This window comes from Pristiophorus japonicus, chromosome 11 (assembly GCF_044704955.1).
Source record: "Pristiophorus japonicus isolate sPriJap1 chromosome 11, sPriJap1.hap1, whole genome shotgun sequence".
Classification (NCBI taxonomy): Eukaryota; Metazoa; Chordata; class Chondrichthyes; family Pristiophoridae; genus Pristiophorus; species Pristiophorus japonicus.
In genome coordinates this window covers 217,703,330-217,726,855 of record NC_091987.1, presented here as the reverse complement: position 1 = coordinate 217,726,855, position 23,526 = coordinate 217,703,330, and the positions used below count along the sequence as shown (strand labels likewise).

General features: G+C 50.0%; 1 protein-coding gene across 1 annotated transcript in view; it reads left to right on the top strand.

Annotated features, from left to right (window-relative positions):
• The window catches only part of upk2 (uroplakin 2), an 83,504-nt gene extending 59,984 nt beyond the window's left edge, over positions 1–23,520 (top strand). The window contains exons 2-5 of the mRNA XM_070893176.1: positions 17,810–17,953; positions 18,036–18,177; positions 18,827–18,885; positions 23,255–23,520. Of these exons, the coding sequence (XP_070749277.1) occupies positions 17,869–17,953; positions 18,036–18,177; positions 18,827–18,885; positions 23,255–23,391 (423 nt within the window). The 5' untranslated portion in view covers positions 17,810–17,868 and the 3' untranslated portion in view covers positions 23,392–23,520. The remainder of the gene's footprint in view (positions 1–17,809; positions 17,954–18,035; positions 18,178–18,826; positions 18,886–23,254) is intronic.
• Positions 23,521–23,526: the final 6 nt, after the last annotated feature.

Genomic DNA, 23,526 nt, shown 5'->3' with positions numbered 1-23,526 from the left:
CCCGACACACCGGACACCTCCTCCCCCCCTTGGAGTGGGCCTTGACCCCACGACCATCCTCAAAAACCAACCCTTGACCCCTCCGTCCTTGCAAGCTATCGCCCCATTTCCAATCTCTCTTTCCTCTCCAAAGTCCTTGAATGTGTTCTCACCTCCCAAATTGTGCCCATCTTTCCCGGAAGTCCATGTTTGAATCCCTTCGGTTCTGGGTGAGCAGAGATTTTCTCCAGTGAATATTGGGAAGACCGAAGCCATTGTTTACGGTCCCCGCCACAAACTCCGTTCCCTGGCCACTGACTCCATCCCTCTCCCCAACTTCTGCCTGAGGCTGAGCCAGACTGTTCACAACCTTAGTGTGACTTTTGACCCTAAAATGAGCTTCTGACCACATGTCCGCAGCATAACTTCGCCTATTTCCACCTCCACATCGCCTGTCTCCACCCCTGCCTCAGCTCATCCGCTGCTGAAGCCCTCATCCCTCCCTTTGTTACCTCTAGACTTGACTACTCCAACGCACTCCTGGCTGGCCTCCCACATTCTACCCTACGTAAACTAGAGGTGATCCAAAACTCGGCTGTCCCCGTGTCCTAACTTGCACCAAGTCCCACTCACCCATCACCCCCTGTGCTCGCTGACCTACATTGGCTCCCCGGTTAACCAACACCTAAATTTCAAAATTCTTACCCTTATTTTCAAATCCCTCCATGGCCCTCGACCCCTCCCTATCTCTGTAATCTCCTCCAGCCCCACAATCCCCCGCGATGTCTGCACTCCTCTAATTCTGCCCTCCTGAGCATCCCTGATTATAATCGCTCCACCATCGGTGGCCGTGCCTTCTGTTGCCTGGGCCCCAAGCTCTGGAACTCCCTCCCTAAACCTCTCCGCCTCTCTACCTCTCTCTCCTCCTTTAAGATGCCCCTTAAAACCTGCGGGTTATGTTTTTCTCTGCCCCAATCCATGGGGAGGAGATTGGAGCAATATTGAAGTCTTCATTGTGTTTGTTGTCGGTGTGGAGTTCCGGGCGGCGACGGAGCAGAAATGCCGTTGTGTCGGGTCGCCCGCCGCTCCGACTCATCGGCACCACGCTGACGTGTCACAATGTCCCTCCCTTCAGTTAAAGGGTCGGCCGCTGTGGACTCTGCAGCCACGTTAGTGGCACCCACTGGGCCACCAGGGAGGGTTTCAGCCGGGCCAGCGGCCCACGACCCAAGAGGGGTTGCCGAACCCGTGGCCTTTAAGGGTGGACCCGCCGCCCAGCTACACACAGCTTCCCACCGGCAAAAGCTGTCGCAGGCACCGAGCGGCAGCCAATCCGCTCCCACGGGGCAATTTCCCACGCGGGCCGGAAGGGGGTCGGTGCGGGGTCAGTGGGGGGTCGCCGCGGGTCAGTGAGGGGTTGGTAGGGGGTCAGTTGGGAACTGGAAGGGGGTCGCTGCGGGTCAGTGGGGGGGGGGTCGGTGGGACGTCAGCGGGGGGGGCCAGAAGGGGTTTCTGTGGGTCAGTGGGGGTCAGTAGGGGTCGCGGGGGGCCGGAAGGGGGGGGGCGCCACGGGTCGGTGGGAAAGTCGGTGGGGTGCCATAAGGGGTCGCTGCGGGTCGGTGGGGGGTCAGTAGAGGTCGTGGGGGGCCAGAAGGGGGTCGTGGGGGTCGATGGAGGGTCAGTAGAGGTCGGTGGGGGGCTGGAAGGGGGTCTCCGCGGGTCAGTGCAGGGTCAGTGGGGGGTCGGTTGGGGCCCAGAAGGGGGTCGCCACGGGTCAGTGCGGGATCAGTGGGGGGTCGGTGGGGGTCGCTGTGGGTCAGTGCGGGATCAGTAGGGGTCGGTGGGGGTCGCCGTGGGTCGGTGGGGGATCAGTGGGGGGTCGCCGTGGGTCGGTGGGGGATCAGTGGGGGGTCGTGGGGGTCGCCGCGGGTCAGTGCGGGATCAGTGGGGGGTCGGTGGGGGTCGCCGTGGGTCGGTGGGGGATCAGTAGGGGTCGTGGGGGTCGCCGTGGGTCGGTGGGGGATCAGTGGGGGGTCGGTGGGGGATCAGTGGGGGGTCGGTGGGGGATCAGTAGGGGTCGTGGGGGTCGCCGTGGGTCGGTGGGGGATCAGTAGGGGTCGTGGGGGTCGCCGTGGGTCGGTGGGGGATCAGTGGGGGGTCGTGGGGGATCAGTGGGGGGTCGGTGGGGGATCAGTAGGGGTCGTGGGGGTCACCATGGGTCAGTGGGGGATCAGTGGGGGGTCGGTGGGGGTCACCATGGGTCAGTGGGGGATCAGTGGGGGGTCGGTGGGGGATCAGTAGGGGTCGGTGGGGTGCTGGAAGGGGGTCTCCGCGGGTTGTGAGGGGTCGCTGGGTGGTTACACAGGCAGCACGGTGACCATCATCACAGGCAAAAACATGGTGGGCACTTTATAAAATGTTGGTGAGTCCTTACCGAACCATCTTATACAAAGCGGCAATTTCGGCCTTGACCTCTTTGAACAAGCCTTTGGCCACCTCCCCGAATTTCTCCTTATGTGGCTCAGTGTCAAATTTTTTGTCTTATAATATTTCTGTGAAGCATCTTGGGACGTTAAACTGTCAGACTGCTTGTCTGGCATTTTAGGCTGGATTTTCGGTGGATTAGCAACTGGCTTCTCGCGGCAAAAACCCTGGTCGCTAAGCCCGGTGGCGATCCTCGGTTCCATGTTTGTGGAAGTACCGCCGGAGAGAGCTATGCCGGCACTCACCCGACCCGTGTTCCGCGCCCCGAACACCGACAGGTGAAACCTGCCCTGCTGGCAGCGGGAAGTTGGAAAACCCGAAAAGACGGTAAGTTAAAGTTTTTATTTTTTAATTTTTTTGCAGCGATTTGTTATGTAAGGGTCCTGCTAATAGTTTGTAAAAAATGTTCCCCTCCCGAGGTCTCTCACGCAGCGCTCCCGGCCCTGCGCTAATGTTGGCCAGGATCGCGTTTTTGTGCCGCGAATAATCATGTATTGTCTCTTTTTGTGATGCAGGCACCAAGTGCCAAAAGTTAGGCCTTAAATCGCTAACGGAACAAAAATAGTAATTGCAAAGTGCTGCAGTACAGAGAGACCTGGGGGTACTTGTACATGAAACACAAAAAGTTAGTATGCAGGTACAGCAAGTGATCAGGAAGGCCAATGTAATGTTGGCCTTTATTGCAAGGGGGATAGAGTATAAAAGCAGAGAAGTCCTGCTACAACTGTACAGGGTATTGGTAAGGCCACACCTGGAGTACTGCGTACAGTTTTGGTCTCCGTATTTAAGGAAGGATATACTTGCATTGGAGGCAGTTCAGAGAAGGTTCACTCGGTTGATTCCAGAGATGAGGGGGTTGACTTAAGAACATAGGTTGAGTAGGTTGGGCCTGTACACATTGGAGTTCAGAAGAATGAGAGGTGATCTTATTGAAACATATAAGATAATGAGGGTGCTCGACAAGGTGGATGCAGAGAGGATATTTCCACTCATAGGGGAAACTAAAACTAGGGGACATAGAATAAGGGGCCGCCCATTTAAAACTGAGATGAGAAGGAATTTCTTCTCTCAGAGGGTTGTAAATCTGTGGAATTCTCTGCCCCAGAGAGCTGTGGAGATTGGGTCATTGAATATATTTAAGGCGGAGATAGACAGATTTTTGAGCGATAAGGAGGTGAAGGGTTATGGGAAGCAGGCAGGGAAGTGGAGCTGAGTCCATGATCGGATCAGCCATGATCGTATTGAATGGCGGAGCAGGCTCGAGGGGTCGTATGGCCAACTCCTGCTCCTATTTCTTATGTTCTTATGGGTTGGACGGAGCCACACTGACCGGGAGTTAGACCAGCCACACTGACGAGCACGGAGGGAGGGAGGGATCTGTGAGGGAGGGAGGGTTGTGGAGAGGTGTGGAGGGAGAGGTAGGAACGCACGAATGCTGTTTATCACAGTAACCTCGCCCTGAACGTCACCGGCAGATCGGGAGGGGCAGGATGACAAAGGGATTTGAAGAATTTTAAATGTCAAGGCTTTGGGGACTAGGAGCGAGCGAGGACTGGGGATGGGTGGGGGGTCTTGGCTTTACTGAAAGCTCACGTGTGGACACAGAATTTCCCAGCAAAGCTGGCGGAGAAACAGGCACAGCGAAGCCCAGCAGGTCAATGAGCAACAGGTTGTGTAAGTGACTGAGGGAGCGTAGTGAGAGCAGGGTTTGGGATCACCAGCACACGGAGCGCATGGGCTCAGCGGCCTGTCATTTCTCAGCGATTCTGACTCAGAGAGGGAATAAAACGACCGAGAGCCCCAGAGCAGGAGGGGAAAGGACTGGGAGAGAGGGACAGAGAGGTGAGCCTTAAAGAGCCGATCTGGAGCGAACAGGAAAATACTGAACACATGAATAAATTGTGAAGAATCTGGGATTGAATCAGATTTGCTCACACATCTGTTGAGTTCCTGAGCCCAACCTCCACCCCCAAACACCTGACACAACCCTTAGGGATGGGCAATCGCATTTCAAATACCGTACAGGAGGTTGTAGCGTAAACCTGCACACTAATACTCAAACAGCAACTTCCTCTTGGGGTGTGTGTGCATATAAAGAAAGACTTACATTTATATAGCGCCTTTCACAACCTCAGGACGTCTCGAAGCGCTTTACAGCCAATGAAGTACTTTTGGAATATAGTCACTGTTGTAATGTGGGAAACACAGCAGCCAACTTGTGCACAGCAAGCTCCCACACAGCAATGTGATAATGACCCAGATAATCTATTTTTTTTTAATGTTGACTGAGGGATAAATATTGGCCCCAGGACACCGGGGATAACTCCCCTGCTCGTCTTTGAATAGTGCAGTGGGATCTTTTACATCCACCTGAGAGAGCAGACAGGGCCTCGGTTTAACATCCATTTGAAAGACGGCACCTCCAACAGTGCAGCACTCTTTCAGTACTGCCCCTCCGACAGTGCGGCGCTCTCAGTACTGTCCCTCTGACAGTGCAGCACTCCCTCAGTACTGTCCCTCCGACAGTGCAGCGCTCCCACACTACTGCCCCTCCGACAGTGCAGCACTCCCTCAGTATTGCCCCTCCAACAATGCAGCACTCCCTCAGTACTGACCCTCCGACAGTGCTACACTCCCTCATTACTGCCTCTCCAACAGTGTGGTACTCCCTCAGGAGGTGATTCAACATCGCCTCCAGTGCGCCAGTGCAGCCTTTGTCCGCCTGAGGATAAGAGTGTTTGAAGACCAGGCCCTCAAATCTACCACCAAGCTCATGGTCTACAGGGCTGTAGTAATACCTGCCCTCCTGTATGGCTCAGAGGCATGGCCGATGTACAGAAGACACCTCAAGTCGCTGGAGATATATCACCAACGATGTCTCCGCAAGATCCTGCGAATCCCCTGGGAGGACAGATGCACCAACATCAGTGTCCTCGACCAGGCCAACATCCCCAGCATTGAAGCACTGACCACACTAGATCAGCTTCGCTGGGCAGGTCACATTGTCCGCATGCCAGACACGAGGCTCCCTAAGCAAGTGCTCTATGCGGAGCTCCTTCACGGCGAACGAGCCAAAGGTGGGCAGAGGAAACGTTTAGAAGGACACCCTCAAAGCCTCCCTGGTAAAGTGCGATATCCCCACTGACATCTGGGAGTCCCTGGCCGCAGGCCGTCCTGGGTGGAGAAGGCTCTTCGAATCTCAACGCCGCGAGCGTGAAGAGGTCAGGCGCAGGCAGCGGAAGGAGCGTGCGGCAAATCAGTCACACCCCTTCCCCCGACAAATATCTGTCCCACCTGTGACAGGGTCTGTGGCTCTCGTATTGGACTGTTCAGCCACCAAAGGACTCACTTTGGGAGTGGAAGCAAGTCTTCCTCAATTCCGAGGGACTGCCTATGATGATGATGATGATGACTCCCTCAGTATGCCCCTCCAACAATGCAGCACTCCCTCAGTACTGCCCCTCTGACAGTGCGGTACTCTCTCAGTACTGCCCCTGTGACAGTGCGGTACTCCCTCAGTACTGCCCCTCTGACAGTGCGGTACTCCCTCAGTACTGCCCCTCTGACAGTGCGGTACACCCTCAGTACTGCCCCTCTGACAGTGCGGTACTCCCTCAGTACTGCCCCTATGACAGTGCGCTACACCCTCAGTACTGCCCCTCTGACAGTGCGGTACTCCCTCAGTACTGCCCCTATGACAGTGCGGTACACCCTCAGTACTGCCCCTCTGACAGTGCGGCACTCCCTCATTACTGCCCCTATGACAGTGCGGTACTCCCTCAGTACTGCCCTTCTGACAGTGCGGTACTCCCTCAGTACTGCCCCTCCGAAGCACTGCACTGGGAGTGTCAGCCTAGATGTTTGTGCTCAAGTCCCTGGAGTGGGACATGAACCCACAACCTTCTGCCTGAGAGGAGAGTGCTGCCCACTGAGCCACAGCTGACACTGTGAATGCGTGGTGTGTGTGTGTTGGATGAGGCCAGGATCAGGGTCGGCTGGGAGGCCACTTAATGCTGAAAAGCCTGTATAAGCTGACAGCTGGAGAATGGGCACTTGGTGAAGTCGCAGAGAGCAGCTGGAATCTCCCTGCCCTGGACTGTCAACAACAACAACTTTATATAGCGCCTTTAACATAGTAAAATGCCCCATGGAGCTTCACAGGAGTGTTATTGAACAAAACTTAACACCGAGCCACAGAAGGAGATATTAGGGCAGGTGACCAAAAGCCAGGTCAAAGAGGTCAGTTTTAAGGAGTGTCTTAAAGAAGGCGGAGAGCTGTCGGGAGGGAATTCCTGAGCTTGGGCCCAGGAAGCTGAATGCACGGCTGCCGATGGTGGAGTGATTACAATCGAGGATGTGCAAGAGGCCGGAATTGGAGGAGTGCAGCGATCTCGGGGGGTTGTGGGGCTGGAGGAGTTTACAGAAATAGGGAGGGGCAAGGGCCATGAGGGATTTGAACACAGTGACACTGAGAGTATTTGGAACTACCCTGGCTGCGATGAGCGCAGACTGTGTTTCAAAGCCGGACGCCTCCAAGTGTCGGGCTCAGTTTCAGAGCTCGCCCCGCAGAGCCCCAGTGAGAGTGGCTCGCGATACCATCCCCTCCTGCTGGTGTCCAAAGCGTGGTTTGTTGCTCAGTTCCTCTGTCCCAGTCAATTCACTGTGTCAGCTGTGGCTCAGTGGGCAGCACTCTCGCCTCAGAGTCAGAAGGTCGTGGGTTCAAGTCCCACTCCAGAAACTTGAGCACAAAATCTATACCGACACTCCCAGTGCAGTGCCACTGTCGGAGGGGCAGTACTGAGTGAGTGCTGCACTGTCGGAGGGGCAGTAGTGAGGGAGTGCTGCACTGTCGGAGGGGCAGTAGTGAGGGAGTGCTGCGCTGTCGGAGGGGCAGTACTGAGTAAGAGCTGCACTGTCGGAGGGGCAGTACTGAGTAAGTGCTGCACTGTCGGAGGGGCAGTACTGAGTGAGTGCTGCACTGTCGGAGGGGCAGTACTGAGTGAGTGCTGCACTGTCGGAGGGGCGGTACTGAGGGCGCACCGCACTGTCGGAGGGGCAGTACTGAGGGAGCACCGCACTGTCGGAGGGGCAGTACTGAGGGAGTGCTGCACTCTCAGAGGGGCAGTACTGAGGGAGTGCTGCATGGTTGGAGGTGCCGTCTTTTGGATGAGACATTAAACCGAGGCCCCGTCTGCTCTCTCAGGGGGACGTAAAAGATCCCATGGCACTATTTTGAGGTAGAGCGGGGGAGTTCTCCCCAGTGTCCTGGCCTATATGTATCCCTGAACCTTCATAACTAAAACAGATTATCTGGTCATCATCACATGGGAGCTTGCTGTGCGCAAATTAACTGACGTGTTTGCTACATTACAACAGTGACTACACTGTTACAAAGTTCTTCATTGGCTGTAAAGCGCTTTGGGATCCTGAGCTGCTGAAAGGGTGCTGTCAAATTGTGAGTCTTTGAGTGTTGGTGGGCTGTGATGGGCAGGGCTGGATCCAGGGCTCCAGGGCTGGGTGTGGAGACTTGTGATGGAAATAAGATGTGATTTGCGACAGCCGGACGATTCCTGTCGAACCTGCTTGCCCGGTTTGCCCCGCTCCCCGATTGGTTGTGGGCGGTGAGGCAAGCTGTGGTTTGAGCCGGGTTTGCTCAGTGTCCCTGAGCCCGCTCCCGGTGTGACAGTCCCTGCCTCTGCTCACACCCAGCTCACACCATGAGGCTGCTCCTGTTCCTGACGCTTGCCTCTCTCACACATGCTGCAGGTAAGTGACTGAACCCGCTGGGAGTGTCTCCACACTGCAATTCCTTCCACTCCCTCACTCTCTCTCCCTCTCTGTCTCTCCCTCTCTCACCCCCTCTCTGTCCCTCTCTCTCCCCCTCTCTGTCTCCCCCTCTCTCTCTCTCCCACGCTCTCTACCCCTCTCTGTCTCTCACTCTCTCTCCCCCTCTCTCTGTCTCTCCCTCTGTCTCTCTCCCTCGCTCTCTCTCCCTCTCCCTCTGTCTCTCGCTCTCCTTCTCCCACTCTCTCTGTCCCTCTCTCTCCCCCACGCTCTCTCTCCCACTCTCTCTCCCACTCTCTCTCCCTCTCTCTTCCTCTCCCTCTCTCCCACTCTCTCTCCCCCTCTCTCTCCCTCTCTCTGTCTCTCCCTCTGTTTCTCTCCCTCAGTCTCTCGCTCTCCTTCTCCCACTCTCTCCCTCTCTCTCTCCCCCCCCTCTCTCTCTCCCTTTCCCTCCCTGTCTCTCCCACACTCTCTCTCCCACTCTCTCTCTCCCTCTCTGTCTCTCTCTCTCTCCCACTCTCTCTCTCCCCCTCTCTGTCTCACTCTCTATCTCCCACTCTCTCTGTCTCTCTCTCTCTCCCACTCCTGTTCTCTAAGAATATTTGTCCCAGTCACTCCCTCTATCTCACACTATTCTCTGTCACTCGTATCTTTCCTTCACTTCTTTACTTTACCTCACCATCTCGCTCACTCCCTGTTCTCTCTCTTTCTCTGCATTCCTGTGTGTTCTCTCTCTGTCTCTCTCCCTACCTCTATCTCTCTTCCTCTCTCTCCCTTCCTCTCTTCCCTCCCTTCTTTCCCTTCCTCTCTCTCTCTTCCTTCCTCGCTCTCTCTCCCTCTCTCCCTATCTCAGTTTCAGTGGCCTTAATTCTGCTTTCTCATTGATTCTAATTATTTTCTCTGTCCCTTCTTAGTTTCTTCTTGATTACTGTTCACCCATCCTTTTGTTTCTCTTGAACACTTTTATAAAATACTATTTTAAACGACCCTGCCTGCCCCCTCTGCACCCCCTGTCTGCCCCTGTACCCTCTGCCTGCCCCCTCTGTACCCCCTGTACCCTCTGCCTGCCCCCTCTGTACCCCCTCTGTATCCCCTGTCAGCACCCCCTGTCTGCCCCCTCTGTACCATCTGCCTGCCCCCTCTGTACCCCCTCTGTATCCCCTGTAAGCACTCCCCTGTCTGCCCCCCTCTGCCTGCCCCCTCTGTATCCCCCGTGCCCCCTCTATCCTGTTGGCACCCCCCCCTGTCTGTCCCCTCTGTACCCCCTGTGCCCCCTCTGTACCCCCTGTCAGCACCCCCTGCCCGCCCTCTCTGTACCCCCTGTCTGCCCCCTCTGTACCCCCTGCCTGCCCCCTCTGTATCCCCTGTCAGCACCCCCTGTCTGCCCCCTCTGTTCCCCCTGTCTGCCCCCTCTGTACCCCCTGTCAGCACCCCCTGCCTGCCCCCTCTGTACCCCCTGTCAGCACCCCCTGCCTGCCCCCTCTGTACCCCCTGCCTGCCCCCTCTGTACCCCCTGTCAGCACCCCCTGTCTGCCCCCTCTGTACCCCCTGCCTGCCCCCTCTGTACCCTCTGCCCCCTCTGTACCCCCTGTCTGCCCCCTCTGTACCCCCTGCCTGCCCCCTCTGTACCCCCTGTCAGCACCCCCTGTCTGCCCCCTCTGTACCCCCTGTCTGCCCCCTCTGTACCCCCTGTCAGCACCCCCTGTCTGCCCCCTCTCTATCCCCTGTACCCCCTGTCTGCCCCCTCTGTACCCTCTGTACCCCCTGTCTGCCCCACATTCTATTGTATTTTCAGGGAGGAACATTGGGCTGTGATTAAGAATGGCATTGGAGCTCCCTCCGGTGGCCAGGTTGGTTATAGCAGCAGGCACAATTAGGAGAAGAGAAGGGGAGTACGCCCCGTGTCCCGGGGCTAATACTTATCCCTCAACTAACATCACTAAAAGCAGATTATCACATTGCTGTTTGTGGGAGCTTGCTGTGCGCAAATTGGCTGCCGCTTTTCCTACATTACAACAGTGACTATACTTCAAAAATTATTCTTTGGCTGTAAAACGCTTTGGGACGTCCTGAGGTTGTGAAAGGCGCTATATAAATGCAAGTTCTTTCCTTTAACTCAGTGGCTTCCAGCTGCTCTTTACCTGACGTACAGCAGGAGAGGGCTGAAGGGCTGCGGATTATCAGGGTCAAAGGATTTTGTTCCCTAATTATTCCCACTCCCCAGCCCAGTGTCCACCCTTCCTCTGCTGCCTCACCACAGGTGGCTGTTATTCCTGAACCTAGACAGCGAGTTGTGGTTCTTGGGAACAGGCGCAAGGGGCGGAATGGCCAACTCCAGTTCCTATCAGTGTTGCCAGGCTGTTCAACTGCAGAGGCATCACCGCCCAGCCCGATTGTGGCCACGCCCACCTTTCCGCGGGATCCGCTGGGCAGCGATTGGGAGCAGAAACCTGGGCTGATTCGAAGACGCTGAATTCGATTGTAAATCCCAACCATTGCCTTGGCTGAGGCCAAACTACTCTTAAATGTAAAGGGTGTGTTTTAGGCCCCAGCTGTAACCCATAAAGCGGGCATCACTGCAGACCTCTGACGTATGTTGCATGGGAGCAGGGAGCCTCAAAGGGCTTTATCCTGGGGAATTTCTAGTGTTCAAACTATGGCTGGGAAACGATACAGGATTCGGTTAGATGTGCCTCCTCTCACCCTTCCTGGTCCTGTCACTGGGGCAACTTTATGTCTCCCTGACTTGATTCATCAAAACAGGCAGAATTCAGAGGCCGTTAAAAATCTGTTTCCAAGGTAACTCGTCATGTTCAGGTGTCTGACCGGGAGGCTCGGTAACAGCATCAATAATTAGTCTCTGCCCGTGAGCCTCATCCACTCCTACCCAGCGACCTGTGCCTGAGGAGAGGGCTGAAATAGGAACAATACTGAGGGCTTTATTAATAGAGGCACAGAGTACAAATACAAGGAAGTTATACTGAACCTTTATAAATCACGGGTTAGGCCCCAGCTGGAGTATTGTGGCCAATTCTGGGCACCACACATCTGGAAGGATGCCGAGGCCTTGGAGAAGGTGCAGAGGAGATTGACCAGGGTGTTTCCAGGGATGAGGGACTTCAGTGTAATGTCTGTAAGCTTGTAATGCTTGTAACTCCACACTGTGGATGTGGACGTATTGTGTACTGCAACTATATAGTTAATCATTAAACAGAACAGGCTTTCCGGAGAGTTCCGAGAGAGCAGCCTGCATGTTCGGAAGCTGTGTGTGCTGTGCTCTGTGAAGATATCACATTTGGCGACGAGGATGGGATATTTTTCGGATCTTTAAAGCTTAAATTTTGTTGGTGAGGGATTCAGCCAGCCGACAGAAGACTTTGGAAGTTTCTGTCTTTGAAAAAAAAGCTACAAAATCTGACGTAAAAAACAGCACACGGTGTGAACAGCTAGAGATTAAAAATGGCAGGTGTAATCGCATATTTGGGTGAATATAAACATGACCAGGAATGTTTTAAAGTGTATGTGGATCAGCTAGAAATGTATTTCACTGCAAATAACATAATCGAAGTTCCAGATAACGCAGTCCAGAACCGGGCTGTGTTGGAACGTAAGAAAGCGATCTTCTTATCAGTGGCAGGTCCGGCATTATACGAAACCCTGGTAAATCTGCTTGTGCCTGACGAGCCAAAGGACACAATGCTTTAAGAGATTTTAACAAAGCTGGAGCAGCACTATAACCCCAAACCGTTAGAAACTGCTGAAAGCTATCGTTTCGAGATTCGGAATCAAAAGGCGGATGAAAGTATCGCTGATTACATCATAGCATTAAAAAAGCTATCGATGCACTGTAATTTTGGAAACTTTCAAAACCGAGCATTACGGGATCGTTTTGTTTGTGGGGTGAAAAATGATGCGATTAGAAGGAAGTTATTGACGACAGATGACTTAACTTTTGAGATTGCTTGTCAGACAGCGAGGTCGATGAGCATGGCTGAACAATATTCCCGAGAATTAAATAATGATTACGGTCGTCAGTCAACCGAGGTAAATCACCTGCAGGTTCAAAGTAAAAGACGACCATGGCCGAAAGTCTCAGAAACTGGAAATTCTACCAGAGCATCGAAGTCGTGCTATAGGTGCCAGGGACAACACATTGCTCAAAGTTGTCCATACATGAAGGCAGAGTGTTTCTTCTGAAGAAAGACTGGGCATCTTGCGAAGGCATGCCGACTGAAGGGTAAACCAGTTTTTAAAGCGATGAGTCCAACGTTCAAAGCTATGAGTAAAAATCCAAAGAAACTTCATAGCATGGAAGAACAACAACAGGACGAGGAGATGTTAGAGTTACACGTCATCAGGAGTACAAGGTTAACGGACAGCGATTCGGAAAGCATCAAAATCCAAATATATGTTGCGGGATTCAAGATACCAAAAGAAATTGACACGGGTGCCTCCGTGAGTGCAGTCACTGTACCTCGACAAATTGCGTGATTTCCAACTGGAGAAATCCAAGATAGAGCTGCGAGGCTACTCGGGAGAGAAAATTCCTGTAGTAGGCCGTATCACCGTACCGGTGAAAAAAAAGATCAATTTCAGAACTTGTCTCTAATAATAGTGAAAGGAGACAAGTCTGCCTTACTAGAAAGAAATTGGTTGAGCTCACTGAAGCTGGATTGGAGTAAGATTTTCTGTGTGGAAGCGAGATTTTCTTCAATGGAAGAGGTTATCAAGCAGTCTCCGAAGGTGTTCTGCGAAATGGGCAGTGCGATCCAAGCCTTCAAGGCGAGTGTCAGGGTACAGAAGGACGCTAGATCGGTTTACTACAAGCCACGTTCTGTACCATATGCACTCTAGGAGAAAGTTGAGCAAGAACTCAAAAGACTAGAGACCGAGAACATTATTTTTATAAGATAGATCGATGTAATTGGGCTACACCCATTGTTGTTGTACCTAAGTCCGATGGTAAGGTAAGATTGTGTGGTGATTGTAAACCCAGGTTCTAGAGGGTAATGTCCCCAATACATTGCCGAATATAGAAGATTTGTTCACAACACTGACAGGTGATCAGATCTTCTCAAAACTGGATCTTACGAATGCCTACGTATAGCTTGAACTAGATGAGGAGTCCAAGTCATGTTGGACTATAAATACTCATCTAGGCTTATATCAGTTTAATAGGCTACCGTTTGGAGTGTCTCGCCCCTGCCATATTTCAAGGGGTGATGAACCAGATTTTGCAAGGTATTGAAGGGGTAGTATGTTATTTGGATGACATACTAATTTCAGCACCAAGTAGGCAAATTCTTCATAAAATATTGAATGAAGTCCTCAAACGACTAAAGAAGCACAGAGTACGAGTGTCTGCTCGTAAGTGTGAGTTATTTAAAAACTCAGTGGAGTACTTAGGGTACAGAGTAGACAAAGATGGTTTACATCCAATCATGGAAAAATTGGATGCAATAAGAAATACACCCACTCTCAGGAATGTCACTGAACTTCGTTCATTCTTGAGTCTTTTGAACTATTATAGGAAGTTCCTACCAAATTTGGCTACAGTATTACATTCACTGAATGAACCTTTGAAAAAACAGGTCCATTGGAAGTGGTCAAAAGAATGCGAAACAGCATTCAAGGAGTGTAAAAACAAATTGGTAGAGAGCACCATGTTAGTTCACTGTGATATATCTAAGGAGATTAAACTAGCATATGGAGTTGGGGCAGTAATCTCTCATGTATTAAGTAGTGGGGAGGAGAGACCAATTGCTTTTGCTTCACCCACTCTTAGTGCCAGTGAGAGAAATTATGCTCAAATTCAAAGGGAAGCTGTGGCATTAATTTTTGGGGTCAAGAAGTTTCACAAATACTTGTATGGTTGTAAGTTTACCATCGTTACAGACCATAAGCCCCTGACAGCAATCCTCCATCCAAAGTCCCCAGTTCCAGCATTAGCTGCAGCCCGAATGCAGAGATGGGCTTTGATTTTGTCAGCATATACAAATGATATTGAATACAGACAATCAGCTGATCACAGTAATGCTGATGCAATGTCTAGATTGCCTTCCCTATCACAGGTTACACCCGATAGGGAAGAAGTGTTTTATTTTTCATACATTGATGAACTGCCAGTCACAGCTGAAGAGATTGGTAGAGCAACCAAACGTGACCCAGTGATCTCAAAGGTGTATGAGTATATTGCAAATGGATGGTCAAACCAGGTAACAGACAAAGATACACATCCATTCTTCATTCGTAGGAATGAATTATCAGTCAATAAAGATTGTATCATGTGGGGTGCAAGAGTGGTCATACCAAATAAATTCAGGTCCAAATTATTAGGAGACCTCCATGACCAGCACCTGGGAATGTGCTTGACTAAGAGTTTTGCACGCAGTTATTTATGGTGGCTAGATCTTGATAAAGATATAGAGTACATCGTGAGTCAGTGTACGACATGTCAATCGGTAAGCAAGCAACCACCACCAGTACCATTACAGCCACGGAAATGGCCTCCCAGGGTGTGGCAAAGGCTACATATTGATTTTGCTGAGTTAGATGGACAACAATTGTTCATTGTAATTGATAGCCATTCAAAGTGGGTTGAGGTGTTTCCAATGTGGAAAATAACAAGTAAAACATTGGACATTTTACGAAAATTATTTTCTGCATTTGACCTCCCTGAAGAAATTGTTTCGGATAATGGACCACAATTTTGTTCAGAAGAATTTGCACAATTCACGAGCAAAAATGGTGTGAAACATACAAAGGTTCCACCATACCATCCTGCTTCGAATGGTGCAGCAGAGCGCACTGTACAAATTGTAAAACGTGCCCTCATAAAACAAATGTTAGATCCAAATCCAAGAAAACGACAGTTGTCATTGGATCACAAATTGGCTAATTTTTTGATTACATATCGAAATACTCCTCATACAACTACTGGTAGAACACCAACAGAGTTGTTTCTCAAACGACAGCCACGAACCAGATTCTTGTTGTTAAAGCCAAATTTGGCACAGTCCGTAGAAGAGACACAATTAAGACAAAAAGAGAATCATGATAGAGGTAGAGTAAAAGAGAGAAGAGTGAAATTAAACCAGAAGGTGAGAGTGAAGAACCATCACCATAAATGGTTAAAGTGGGTACCCAGAAGAGTGGTGAAGATATGTGGTCCTTGCACATATTTGGTAAAGATGTTTGATCATGGACAGGTTAGGTTTGTCCATATTGATCATATTTTATCTACAGACATGGAAGGAGTTGAAGGTGGGAATGATTCAATTATTTGAGGCTCATCCTGAGGAACATTTTCCTCCATGGAATTTCCTTGATTTTCATTTGCACTCACTCTAACTTCAGGCTCTTTGTTTCCCTGACTCGGACTCAGACTTTCATTCTGATTCTCTCCTGGATTTGTTTCCAGTACATAGGATTTAGGATTTAGGATTTGCTACTGTGCCACAGTGTGGAGCTACAAGCATTACTAGCTTACAGACATTACACTTCTCCCTCCTTAATGAAAAAGCCATCATAACAAACATCATAAACAACTTTCATTTTTATACATATTTACAAATTTAACTTTACCACTTGTTTCCTGTTTCGAAGAGGATACCTTCGCTCTCGAACAGAACCAGGGAGAAGTGTAATGTCTGTAAGCTTGTAATGCTTGTAGCTCCACACTGTGGATGTGGACGTATTGTGTACTGCAACTGTATAGTTAATCATTAAACAGAACAGGCTTTCCGGAGAGCCTGCATGTTCGGAAGCTGTGTGTGCTGTGCTCTGTGAAGATATCACATTCAGTTACATGGAGAGACTGGAGAAGCTGGGGTTGTTCTCCTTAGGGCAGAGAAGGTTAGAGGTGTTCAAAATCATGAGGGATTTTGATGGAGTAAATGAGGAGAAGCAGTTTCCAGTGACAGAAGGGTCAGTAACCAGAGGACAGATTTAAGGTGATTGGCAAAAGAACCAGGCGACATGGGGGAACATTCTTTTACACAGCGAGTTATTGCGATCGGGAACGCGCAGCCTGAAAGGGCGGTGAGAGCAGATTCAACAGTAACTTTCAAAAGGCAATTGGATAAATACTAGAAAAGGGAAACATTTGTAAGGCTGTGGGAAAGAGCGGGGAGTGGGCCTGATTGGATTGCCCTTTCACAGAGCCGGTACAGGCTCAATGGGCCAAATGGCATCCTTCTGTGCTTTTTAATTCTCTGATTGTGCGCTTAAATCAATATCCATTGGGAAGAGACAGAGCGAGTGCACAGGAAAGGAATAAAGATAGCAGCAGAATTTGGAATTAGTTTACTGAAAACCCTGGAATGATAGGGAGTCACACTGGGGATTGGGAAGAATGCAGGAAGATGGAAACAGGAAATGGGTGTGACTGCACTTCCAGTGGAACCTGAATCTTGAAATCTCTTTCTTTATTTATTAATGTTCTAGAAGGTTCCTTGTGGAGTTTCTCTGTGAGTCAGCCACCTTGTGGCCGTGGCCAGCAACTACAGCACTACATGTTTACAAAGGGAGATCCCATTAATCATTTCAGTGTTAACTGGTGATGGAATAAATGTGACCAAAAACTGTGGCAATGGGGAGTGATGTTTATGGGTGGGAGATGCACAAGATGTTTTTAATATACGACACAATTTATTACTGTGCGGTTACACACACAGGGTCAGGTGATCAGCAGGTGATTGACAGAGGAATCACCGGCAAAACATCTCCATTCTGCCCAGGAACAGGGTGTCACTCTCCGCCATCTTCGGGGGAATCCGGATCATTGGGCACGTGTACAGATTCTGTCCCATGTTACAGTCATCCAATTCGTCCTTATTTTGATAAAATACTTGGATTTGACGTTATTGTTTAATAGAAAAATGACAGCGATTTGGGAAAGAAGTGGAGTTGGTTGGAACAAAGGAGCTGGGATCGAACCAATGTGTTTAAGATGATTAAAAGGAGTTGATAGGATGGATTGGGGGAAACTATTTCCTCTGGTGGGGGGAGTCCAGACCAAAGGGGCAGAACCTTAAAATTAAAGCCCGGCTGTTCAGGGGTGATGTCAGGAAGCACGTATTCACACAAAAGAAATCTGAAACTCTCTCCCAACAAAAAGCTGTTAACTTAAAATCTCAAAACTGAGCGTGATTGATTTCTGTTGGGTGAGGGTATTCAGGGTTCCGGAACCAAGGCGGGTGGATGGAGTTAAGATACAGATCAGCCGCAATTTACTTGAATGGCGGAACAGGCTGGAGGGATTGAATGGCCTCCTGTTCCTACAGGGAACATGGAACTGACATGCTGCAGCGCCACCCGGTGGCGAGGTTGTAATTACAGCGTGAGGTGTTTACATGGGCAGGGCTCATTATAAATATGGACATCGGAATTCATCGTGGACAAAGTTAACAGGAAGCGCATATTTTATAAATAGATAAAATGGAGGAGCATTTCCTGTGATTGTTGTTTCAAATCTTTTCAAATTGCTGGCGCGACAGGACTCGCCCTGTCAGAGTTCTGTTCAGCAGTTTAAAACTTTCTTTTCTTGTTTTTTAATAAACAGATTTTAATATCTGGCTGGTAAACGAGGCCACGAGTGGAATTGTCGCGAATATTCGCTCGATGTCAGCGATCACGAGCCTGCCTCCCTGTTCGTTCTCGAGCAAGACAGTAAGAGTCACCGTCACCAACAGCAGCAGCGGTGCAGGTACACACACTCCGGGAACTCGCCTGCTTCAGGCTTTGCTTTTCTATTTAATTGCTAACTGTTTGTTACTTTTCTCTTTCAGGACCAGCTCAGCCCAATTTTATAATGCCAATCTGTCGATTCAAACGCGGATTGGTCAGTCTTGAGTCCAACAACGACGGTGCTGTACAAACTGTGAACGTGGGTTACAGAGTTACAGGGCTGAATCCAGGAACCAATTACAAGTAAGTATCTATCGTGGTGTGAGACCCCTCCCCTCTCACCCCCTCCCCTCTCACCCCCTCCCCTCTCACCAGCTCCCCTCTCACCAACTGCCCTCTCACCCCCTCCCTTCTCACTCCCTCCCCTCGCATCCCTCCTCTCTCACCCCTCCCCTCTCACCCCCCTCCCCTCTCACCCCCCCTCCCCTCTCATCCCCCTCCCCTCTCACCCCCTCCCCTCTCACCAGCTCCCCTCTCACCCCATCCCCCCTCACCCCCTCCCCTCTCACTCCCTCCCCTCTCACCCCCTCCCCTCTCACCCCCTCCCCTCTCACCCCATCCCCCATCACCCCCTCCCCTCTCACTCCCTCCCCTCTCACCCCATCCCCCCTCACCCCCTCCCCTCTCACCCCCTTCCCTCTCATCCCCTCCCCTCTCACCAACTGCCCTCTCACCCCTCCCCTCTCACTCCCTCCCCTCTCATCCCTCCTCTCTCACCCCTCCCCTCTCACCCCCCTCCCCTCTCACTCCCCCTCCCCTCTCACCCCCCTCCCCTCTCATCCCCCTCCCCTCTCATCCCCTTCCCTCTCACCCCTCCCCTTCTTCGCTCTCTATCCCGGAGAGTTTGATGTTTCCAGGAATTCTCTGTTTACTTCTGTTTCCTTTTCTCCAGTGTGACCTATCATATTGAGAACAAGAAGAGTTACCCTCTGTCGATCACAACCACCTCACGTGAGTATTAATCTCAACACCATCCCTTCATTGCTCTGGAGGTCACTTCAAACACTGAATGGACCCCCCACTGTGACCACGAGACCCTCTCGGCCTCCAGCTGTCATTTGGCAATGTGTTCCTGCCGAGTCCCGCCCCTCCCAACCCCTGCACTGGGGAAAGTAAACGTGGGCCCCTTACAGGCTGAGACAGGAGAAAGTATAATGGGGAATAAGGAAATGATAGAGAAATTAAACACATACTTTTTGTCTGTCTTCACAGAAGAAGACACAAAAAAACTCCTAGAAATAGTGGAGAACCAAAGGTATAGCGAGAATGAGGAACTGAAAGAAAAATAGTATTAGCAAAGAAATAGTACTGGAGAAATGAACAGGATTGAAAGCCAATAACTCCCCTGGATCAGATGGCCTACATCCTAGGGTTTTGAAAGAGGTGGCTGTAGAGATAGTGGATGTATTGGTTGTCATTTTCCAAATTTCAGTAGATTCTAGAATGAGTTGGAAGGTAGCTAATGTAACCCCGCTATTTAAGAAATGAGGGAAAGAGAAACCAAGGAACTACAGGCCAGTTAGCCTGACATCAGTTGTAGGGAAAATGCTAGAATCTTTTATTAAGGACGTGGTAACAGGGCACTTACAAAAGAATAATAAGATTGGGCAGAGTCAGCATGGATTTATGAAAGGGAAATCATGTTTGACAAATCTGTTAGGGGTTTTTGAGCTTGTATCTAGCAGAATAGATCATGGGGAACCAGTGGATGTGGTGTATTTGGATTTTCAGAAGGCATTTGATAAGGTGTCACACAAGAGGTTATTAAACAAAATTAGGGCTCATGGGATTGGGGGTAATATACGAGCATGGATTGAGGATTGGTTAATGGACAGAAAACAGAACAGAGAGTAGGAATAAACGAGTCATTTTCGGGTTGGCAGACTGTAACTAGTGGGGTGCCGCAAGGATCGGTGTTTAGGCCCCAGCTATTCACAATCTATATCAATGATTTGGTGAGGGGACCAAATGTATTATATCCAAGTTTGCTGATGATACAAAGCTAGGTGGGAATTTAGGTTGTAAGGAAGATGCAAAGAGGCTTCAAGGGGATATAGACAAGCTAAGTGAGTGGGCAAGAACATGGCAAATGGAATATAATGTGGAGAAATGTGAAGTTATCCACTCTGGTGAGAGATTGGGAAATGTTGGTGTTCAGAGGGACCTGGGTGATCTTGTACAGCAATCACTGAAAGTTAACATTCAGGTACAGCAAGTGATTAGGAAAGCAAATGTTATGTTGGCCTTTATTACAAGAGGATTTGAGTATGAGCAATAAAGACGTCTTACTGCAATTATATAGGACCCTGGTGAGATCACACCTGGAGTATTGTGTACAGTTTTGGTCTCCTTACCTAAGGAAGGATATACTTGCCACAGAGGGAGGTTCACTGATTCCTGGGATGGGGAGATTGTCCTATGAGGAGAGATTGAGTAGTCGAGACCTATATTCCCTAGAGTTTAGAAGAATAAGAGGTGATCTCACTGAAACATACAACATTCTTATAGGATTTGACAGGGCAGGGGTCACAGTCTCAGGATAAGGGGTCGACCATTTAGGACGGAGATGAGGAGAAACTTCTTCACTCAGAGGGTGGTGAATCTTTGGAATTCTCTACCCCAGAGGGCTGTGGAGGCTCAGTCTTTGAGTGTATTCAAGGCTGAGATCAATAGATTTTTGGATATGAAGGGAATCAATGGATATGGGGATCGGGCAGGAAAGTGAAGTTGAGGTCGATGATCAGCCGTGATCTTATTGAATGGCGGAGCAGGCTCGAGGGGCCGAATGGCTGACTCCTGTTCCTCCTTCTTATGTTCTCCTATTTCTTATGTCAATTAAATTGCAGTCAATTGATTCAGTATCTAATGCCACCGAGCTAACTCTCGGCCCAATCCTTCTGGCTTTCGAGGGGTACTGTCCCAACCCTCCCTAACTATTCTTTTCCTATTTCTGTTTTCCCCATTCTCCCCCGCCCCCCTCCACTCCTGTCTGCGCTGACCCTGGGGGGGGGGGGTTGGGGGGGATCAGGATTCCCCGAGAGCCGCCCCTCCCCCGAGCCCACCAGGGCACATTATTGGAGCAGTCAGAGCATGGTCTGATTTGCCCCGCCCTTCACCCAGGCTCCCCCACAGCCTCATCAGGTCACTCAGCACAGAGACCTTGGGGTCATGCTATGTGGAGCTCAGGGCCACACTGGCTGGTACATTAACCCACTGAGCCCTGGGAGCAGAGTCCAACGGTGGGTCATGTGCAGGCAAACATCAGAAAACCTCGGGAACACCATCGATCCAATGGATCCTTTGATGCTAGGCTTTCTCCGAGTCGGGATTAACCGGATTAACCGGACAGCCGCCCCACATCTTTCCATTTCATTTCCAATCCTGATCTATAAACATTCATTGAAAACAAAGTGGGATACGCTTCTGGGAAACAGTAGGGAAAATACTGTTCAGTCTGGCCACCCTCCACCAGTCAACTCCTTGAAAACCTCCGACAGTGGATTTTATTCTCTTTCCCTGTTCCTTATACAGAACAGAACCTGAATAAAGATCAGAGTACAGGTGTGCGTGGGGGCACTATGTGAGGTGTGTATGTGTGTGGAGGGTGCACACTGAGTGTGTAAGGTACATAAGATCATGGATGATCATTGACCTCAACTCCATATCCCTTGGTTCCCCTGGAGTCCAAATATCTATCTATCTCAGCCTTGAATATACTCAATAACTCAGCATCCACAACCCTCGGGCAGAGAATTTCAAAGATTCACAACCTTCTGAGTGAAGACATTCCTCTCCTCTCAGACTTAAATGGCCAACCCCTTATCCTGAGACTGTGACCCCTAGTTGTAGACTCCTCAGCCTGGAGAAAACATCCTCTCAGCATCTACCCTGTCAATCCCCCTCAGAATCTGGTATGTTTTAGTGAGATCACCTCTCATTCTTCTAAACTCCAGAGAGTAAAGGCCCATTCTCTCCTCATAAGACAGCCCTCTCCTCCCAGGAATCAATCCAGTGAACCTCCGTTGCACCGCTTCCAAGGCAAGTATATCCTTCCTTAGATAAGGAGACCCAAACTGTGCACAGTACTCCAGGTGTGGTCTCACCAAGGCCCTGTACAATTGTAGCAAGACTTACTTACTCCTTATCCAACCTCCTTGCAATAAAGGCCAACATGCAATTTGCCTTCCTTATTGTTTCCTATACCTGCACACTCGCTTTCTGTGTTTCTTGCACAAGGGACACCCAAATCTCTCTGATCATCAACATTTAAAAGTTTCTCACCATTTTAAAAATATTCTGTTTTTCGATTCTTCCCACCAAAGTGAATAACCTGATATTTCCCCACGTTATACTCCATCTGCCACCTTACTGCCCACTCACTTAACCAGCCTATATCATCAGCAAAGGTGTCAGTATAGATTGTAAATAGCTGATGCCCAAGCACTGGTCCTTGCGGCACCCCACTAGTTTCAACCTGAAAATTACCCGTTTATCTCTATTTCCTGTTTTCTGTCTATTAATCAATCTTCTATCCATGCTAGTATATTACCCCAACCCCATGAGCCCTTATCTTGTCATTTTTATGTGGCACCTTATCGAATACCTTTTGAAAATCCAAATAACTACATCCACTGGTTCCCCTTTTATCCACCTTGCTAGTTACATACTCAAAAAATGAATACATTTGTTAAATATAATTTCCCTTTCATAAAGCCATGTTGAATCTGCCTAATCATATTATGATTTTCTAAGTGTCCTGATACCACTTCCTTAACAATGGATTCCAGTATTTTCCCGACGGCTGATGTCAGGCTAACTGGCCTGTAGTTCCCGTTTTTTTCTCTCCCTCCTTTCTTGAATAGTGGGGTTACATTCGCTACCTTCCAATCCACTGGGACCGTTCCAGAGTCTAGGGTGTGTGTGGAGGGAGGGTGGATGGGCACACTGGGTGTGTGGAGGGAGGGAGGGTGAACACTGAGTGTGTAAGGAGTATGTGGAGGGAGGGAGGGTGAACACTGAGTGTGTAAGGAGTGTGTGGAGGGAGGGAGGGTGAACACTGAGTGTAAGGAGTGTGTGGAGGAGGGAGGGTGAACACTGAGTGTGTAAGGAGTGTGTGGAGGGAGGGAGGGTGAACACTGAGTGTGTAAGGAGTGTGTGGAGGGAGGGAGGGTGAACACTGAGTGTGTAAGGAGTGTGTGGAGGGAGGGGAGGGTGAACACTGAGTGTGTAAGGAGTGTGTGGAGGGAGGGAGGGTGAACACTGAGTGTACGATATGAGGACCAGACCTGCATTAATTTACTGAAACCTTTTCTTTGCTCAGCCATGAATTACCAGAACATCGATGTTGGTTTTGTTGGGCGGAGCGGGGCGATGATTGTGATCACTGTGCTTCTGGTCATTGCCATGGTTCTGCTCATCATCCTTTTTATCGTCTCCCTGCTGATGGGCAATAAATGATGCAGCTGAGGGATGAAGGAACACTCCAATCACAAATATATGAACTTTCTTTCTGTAAAAGTCGCTGTGTATTTTATAACCAAGCTCTGCAGTTTAAAATGCTTTCTAAGAAATTGGAATTAACTCAAAGGGAAA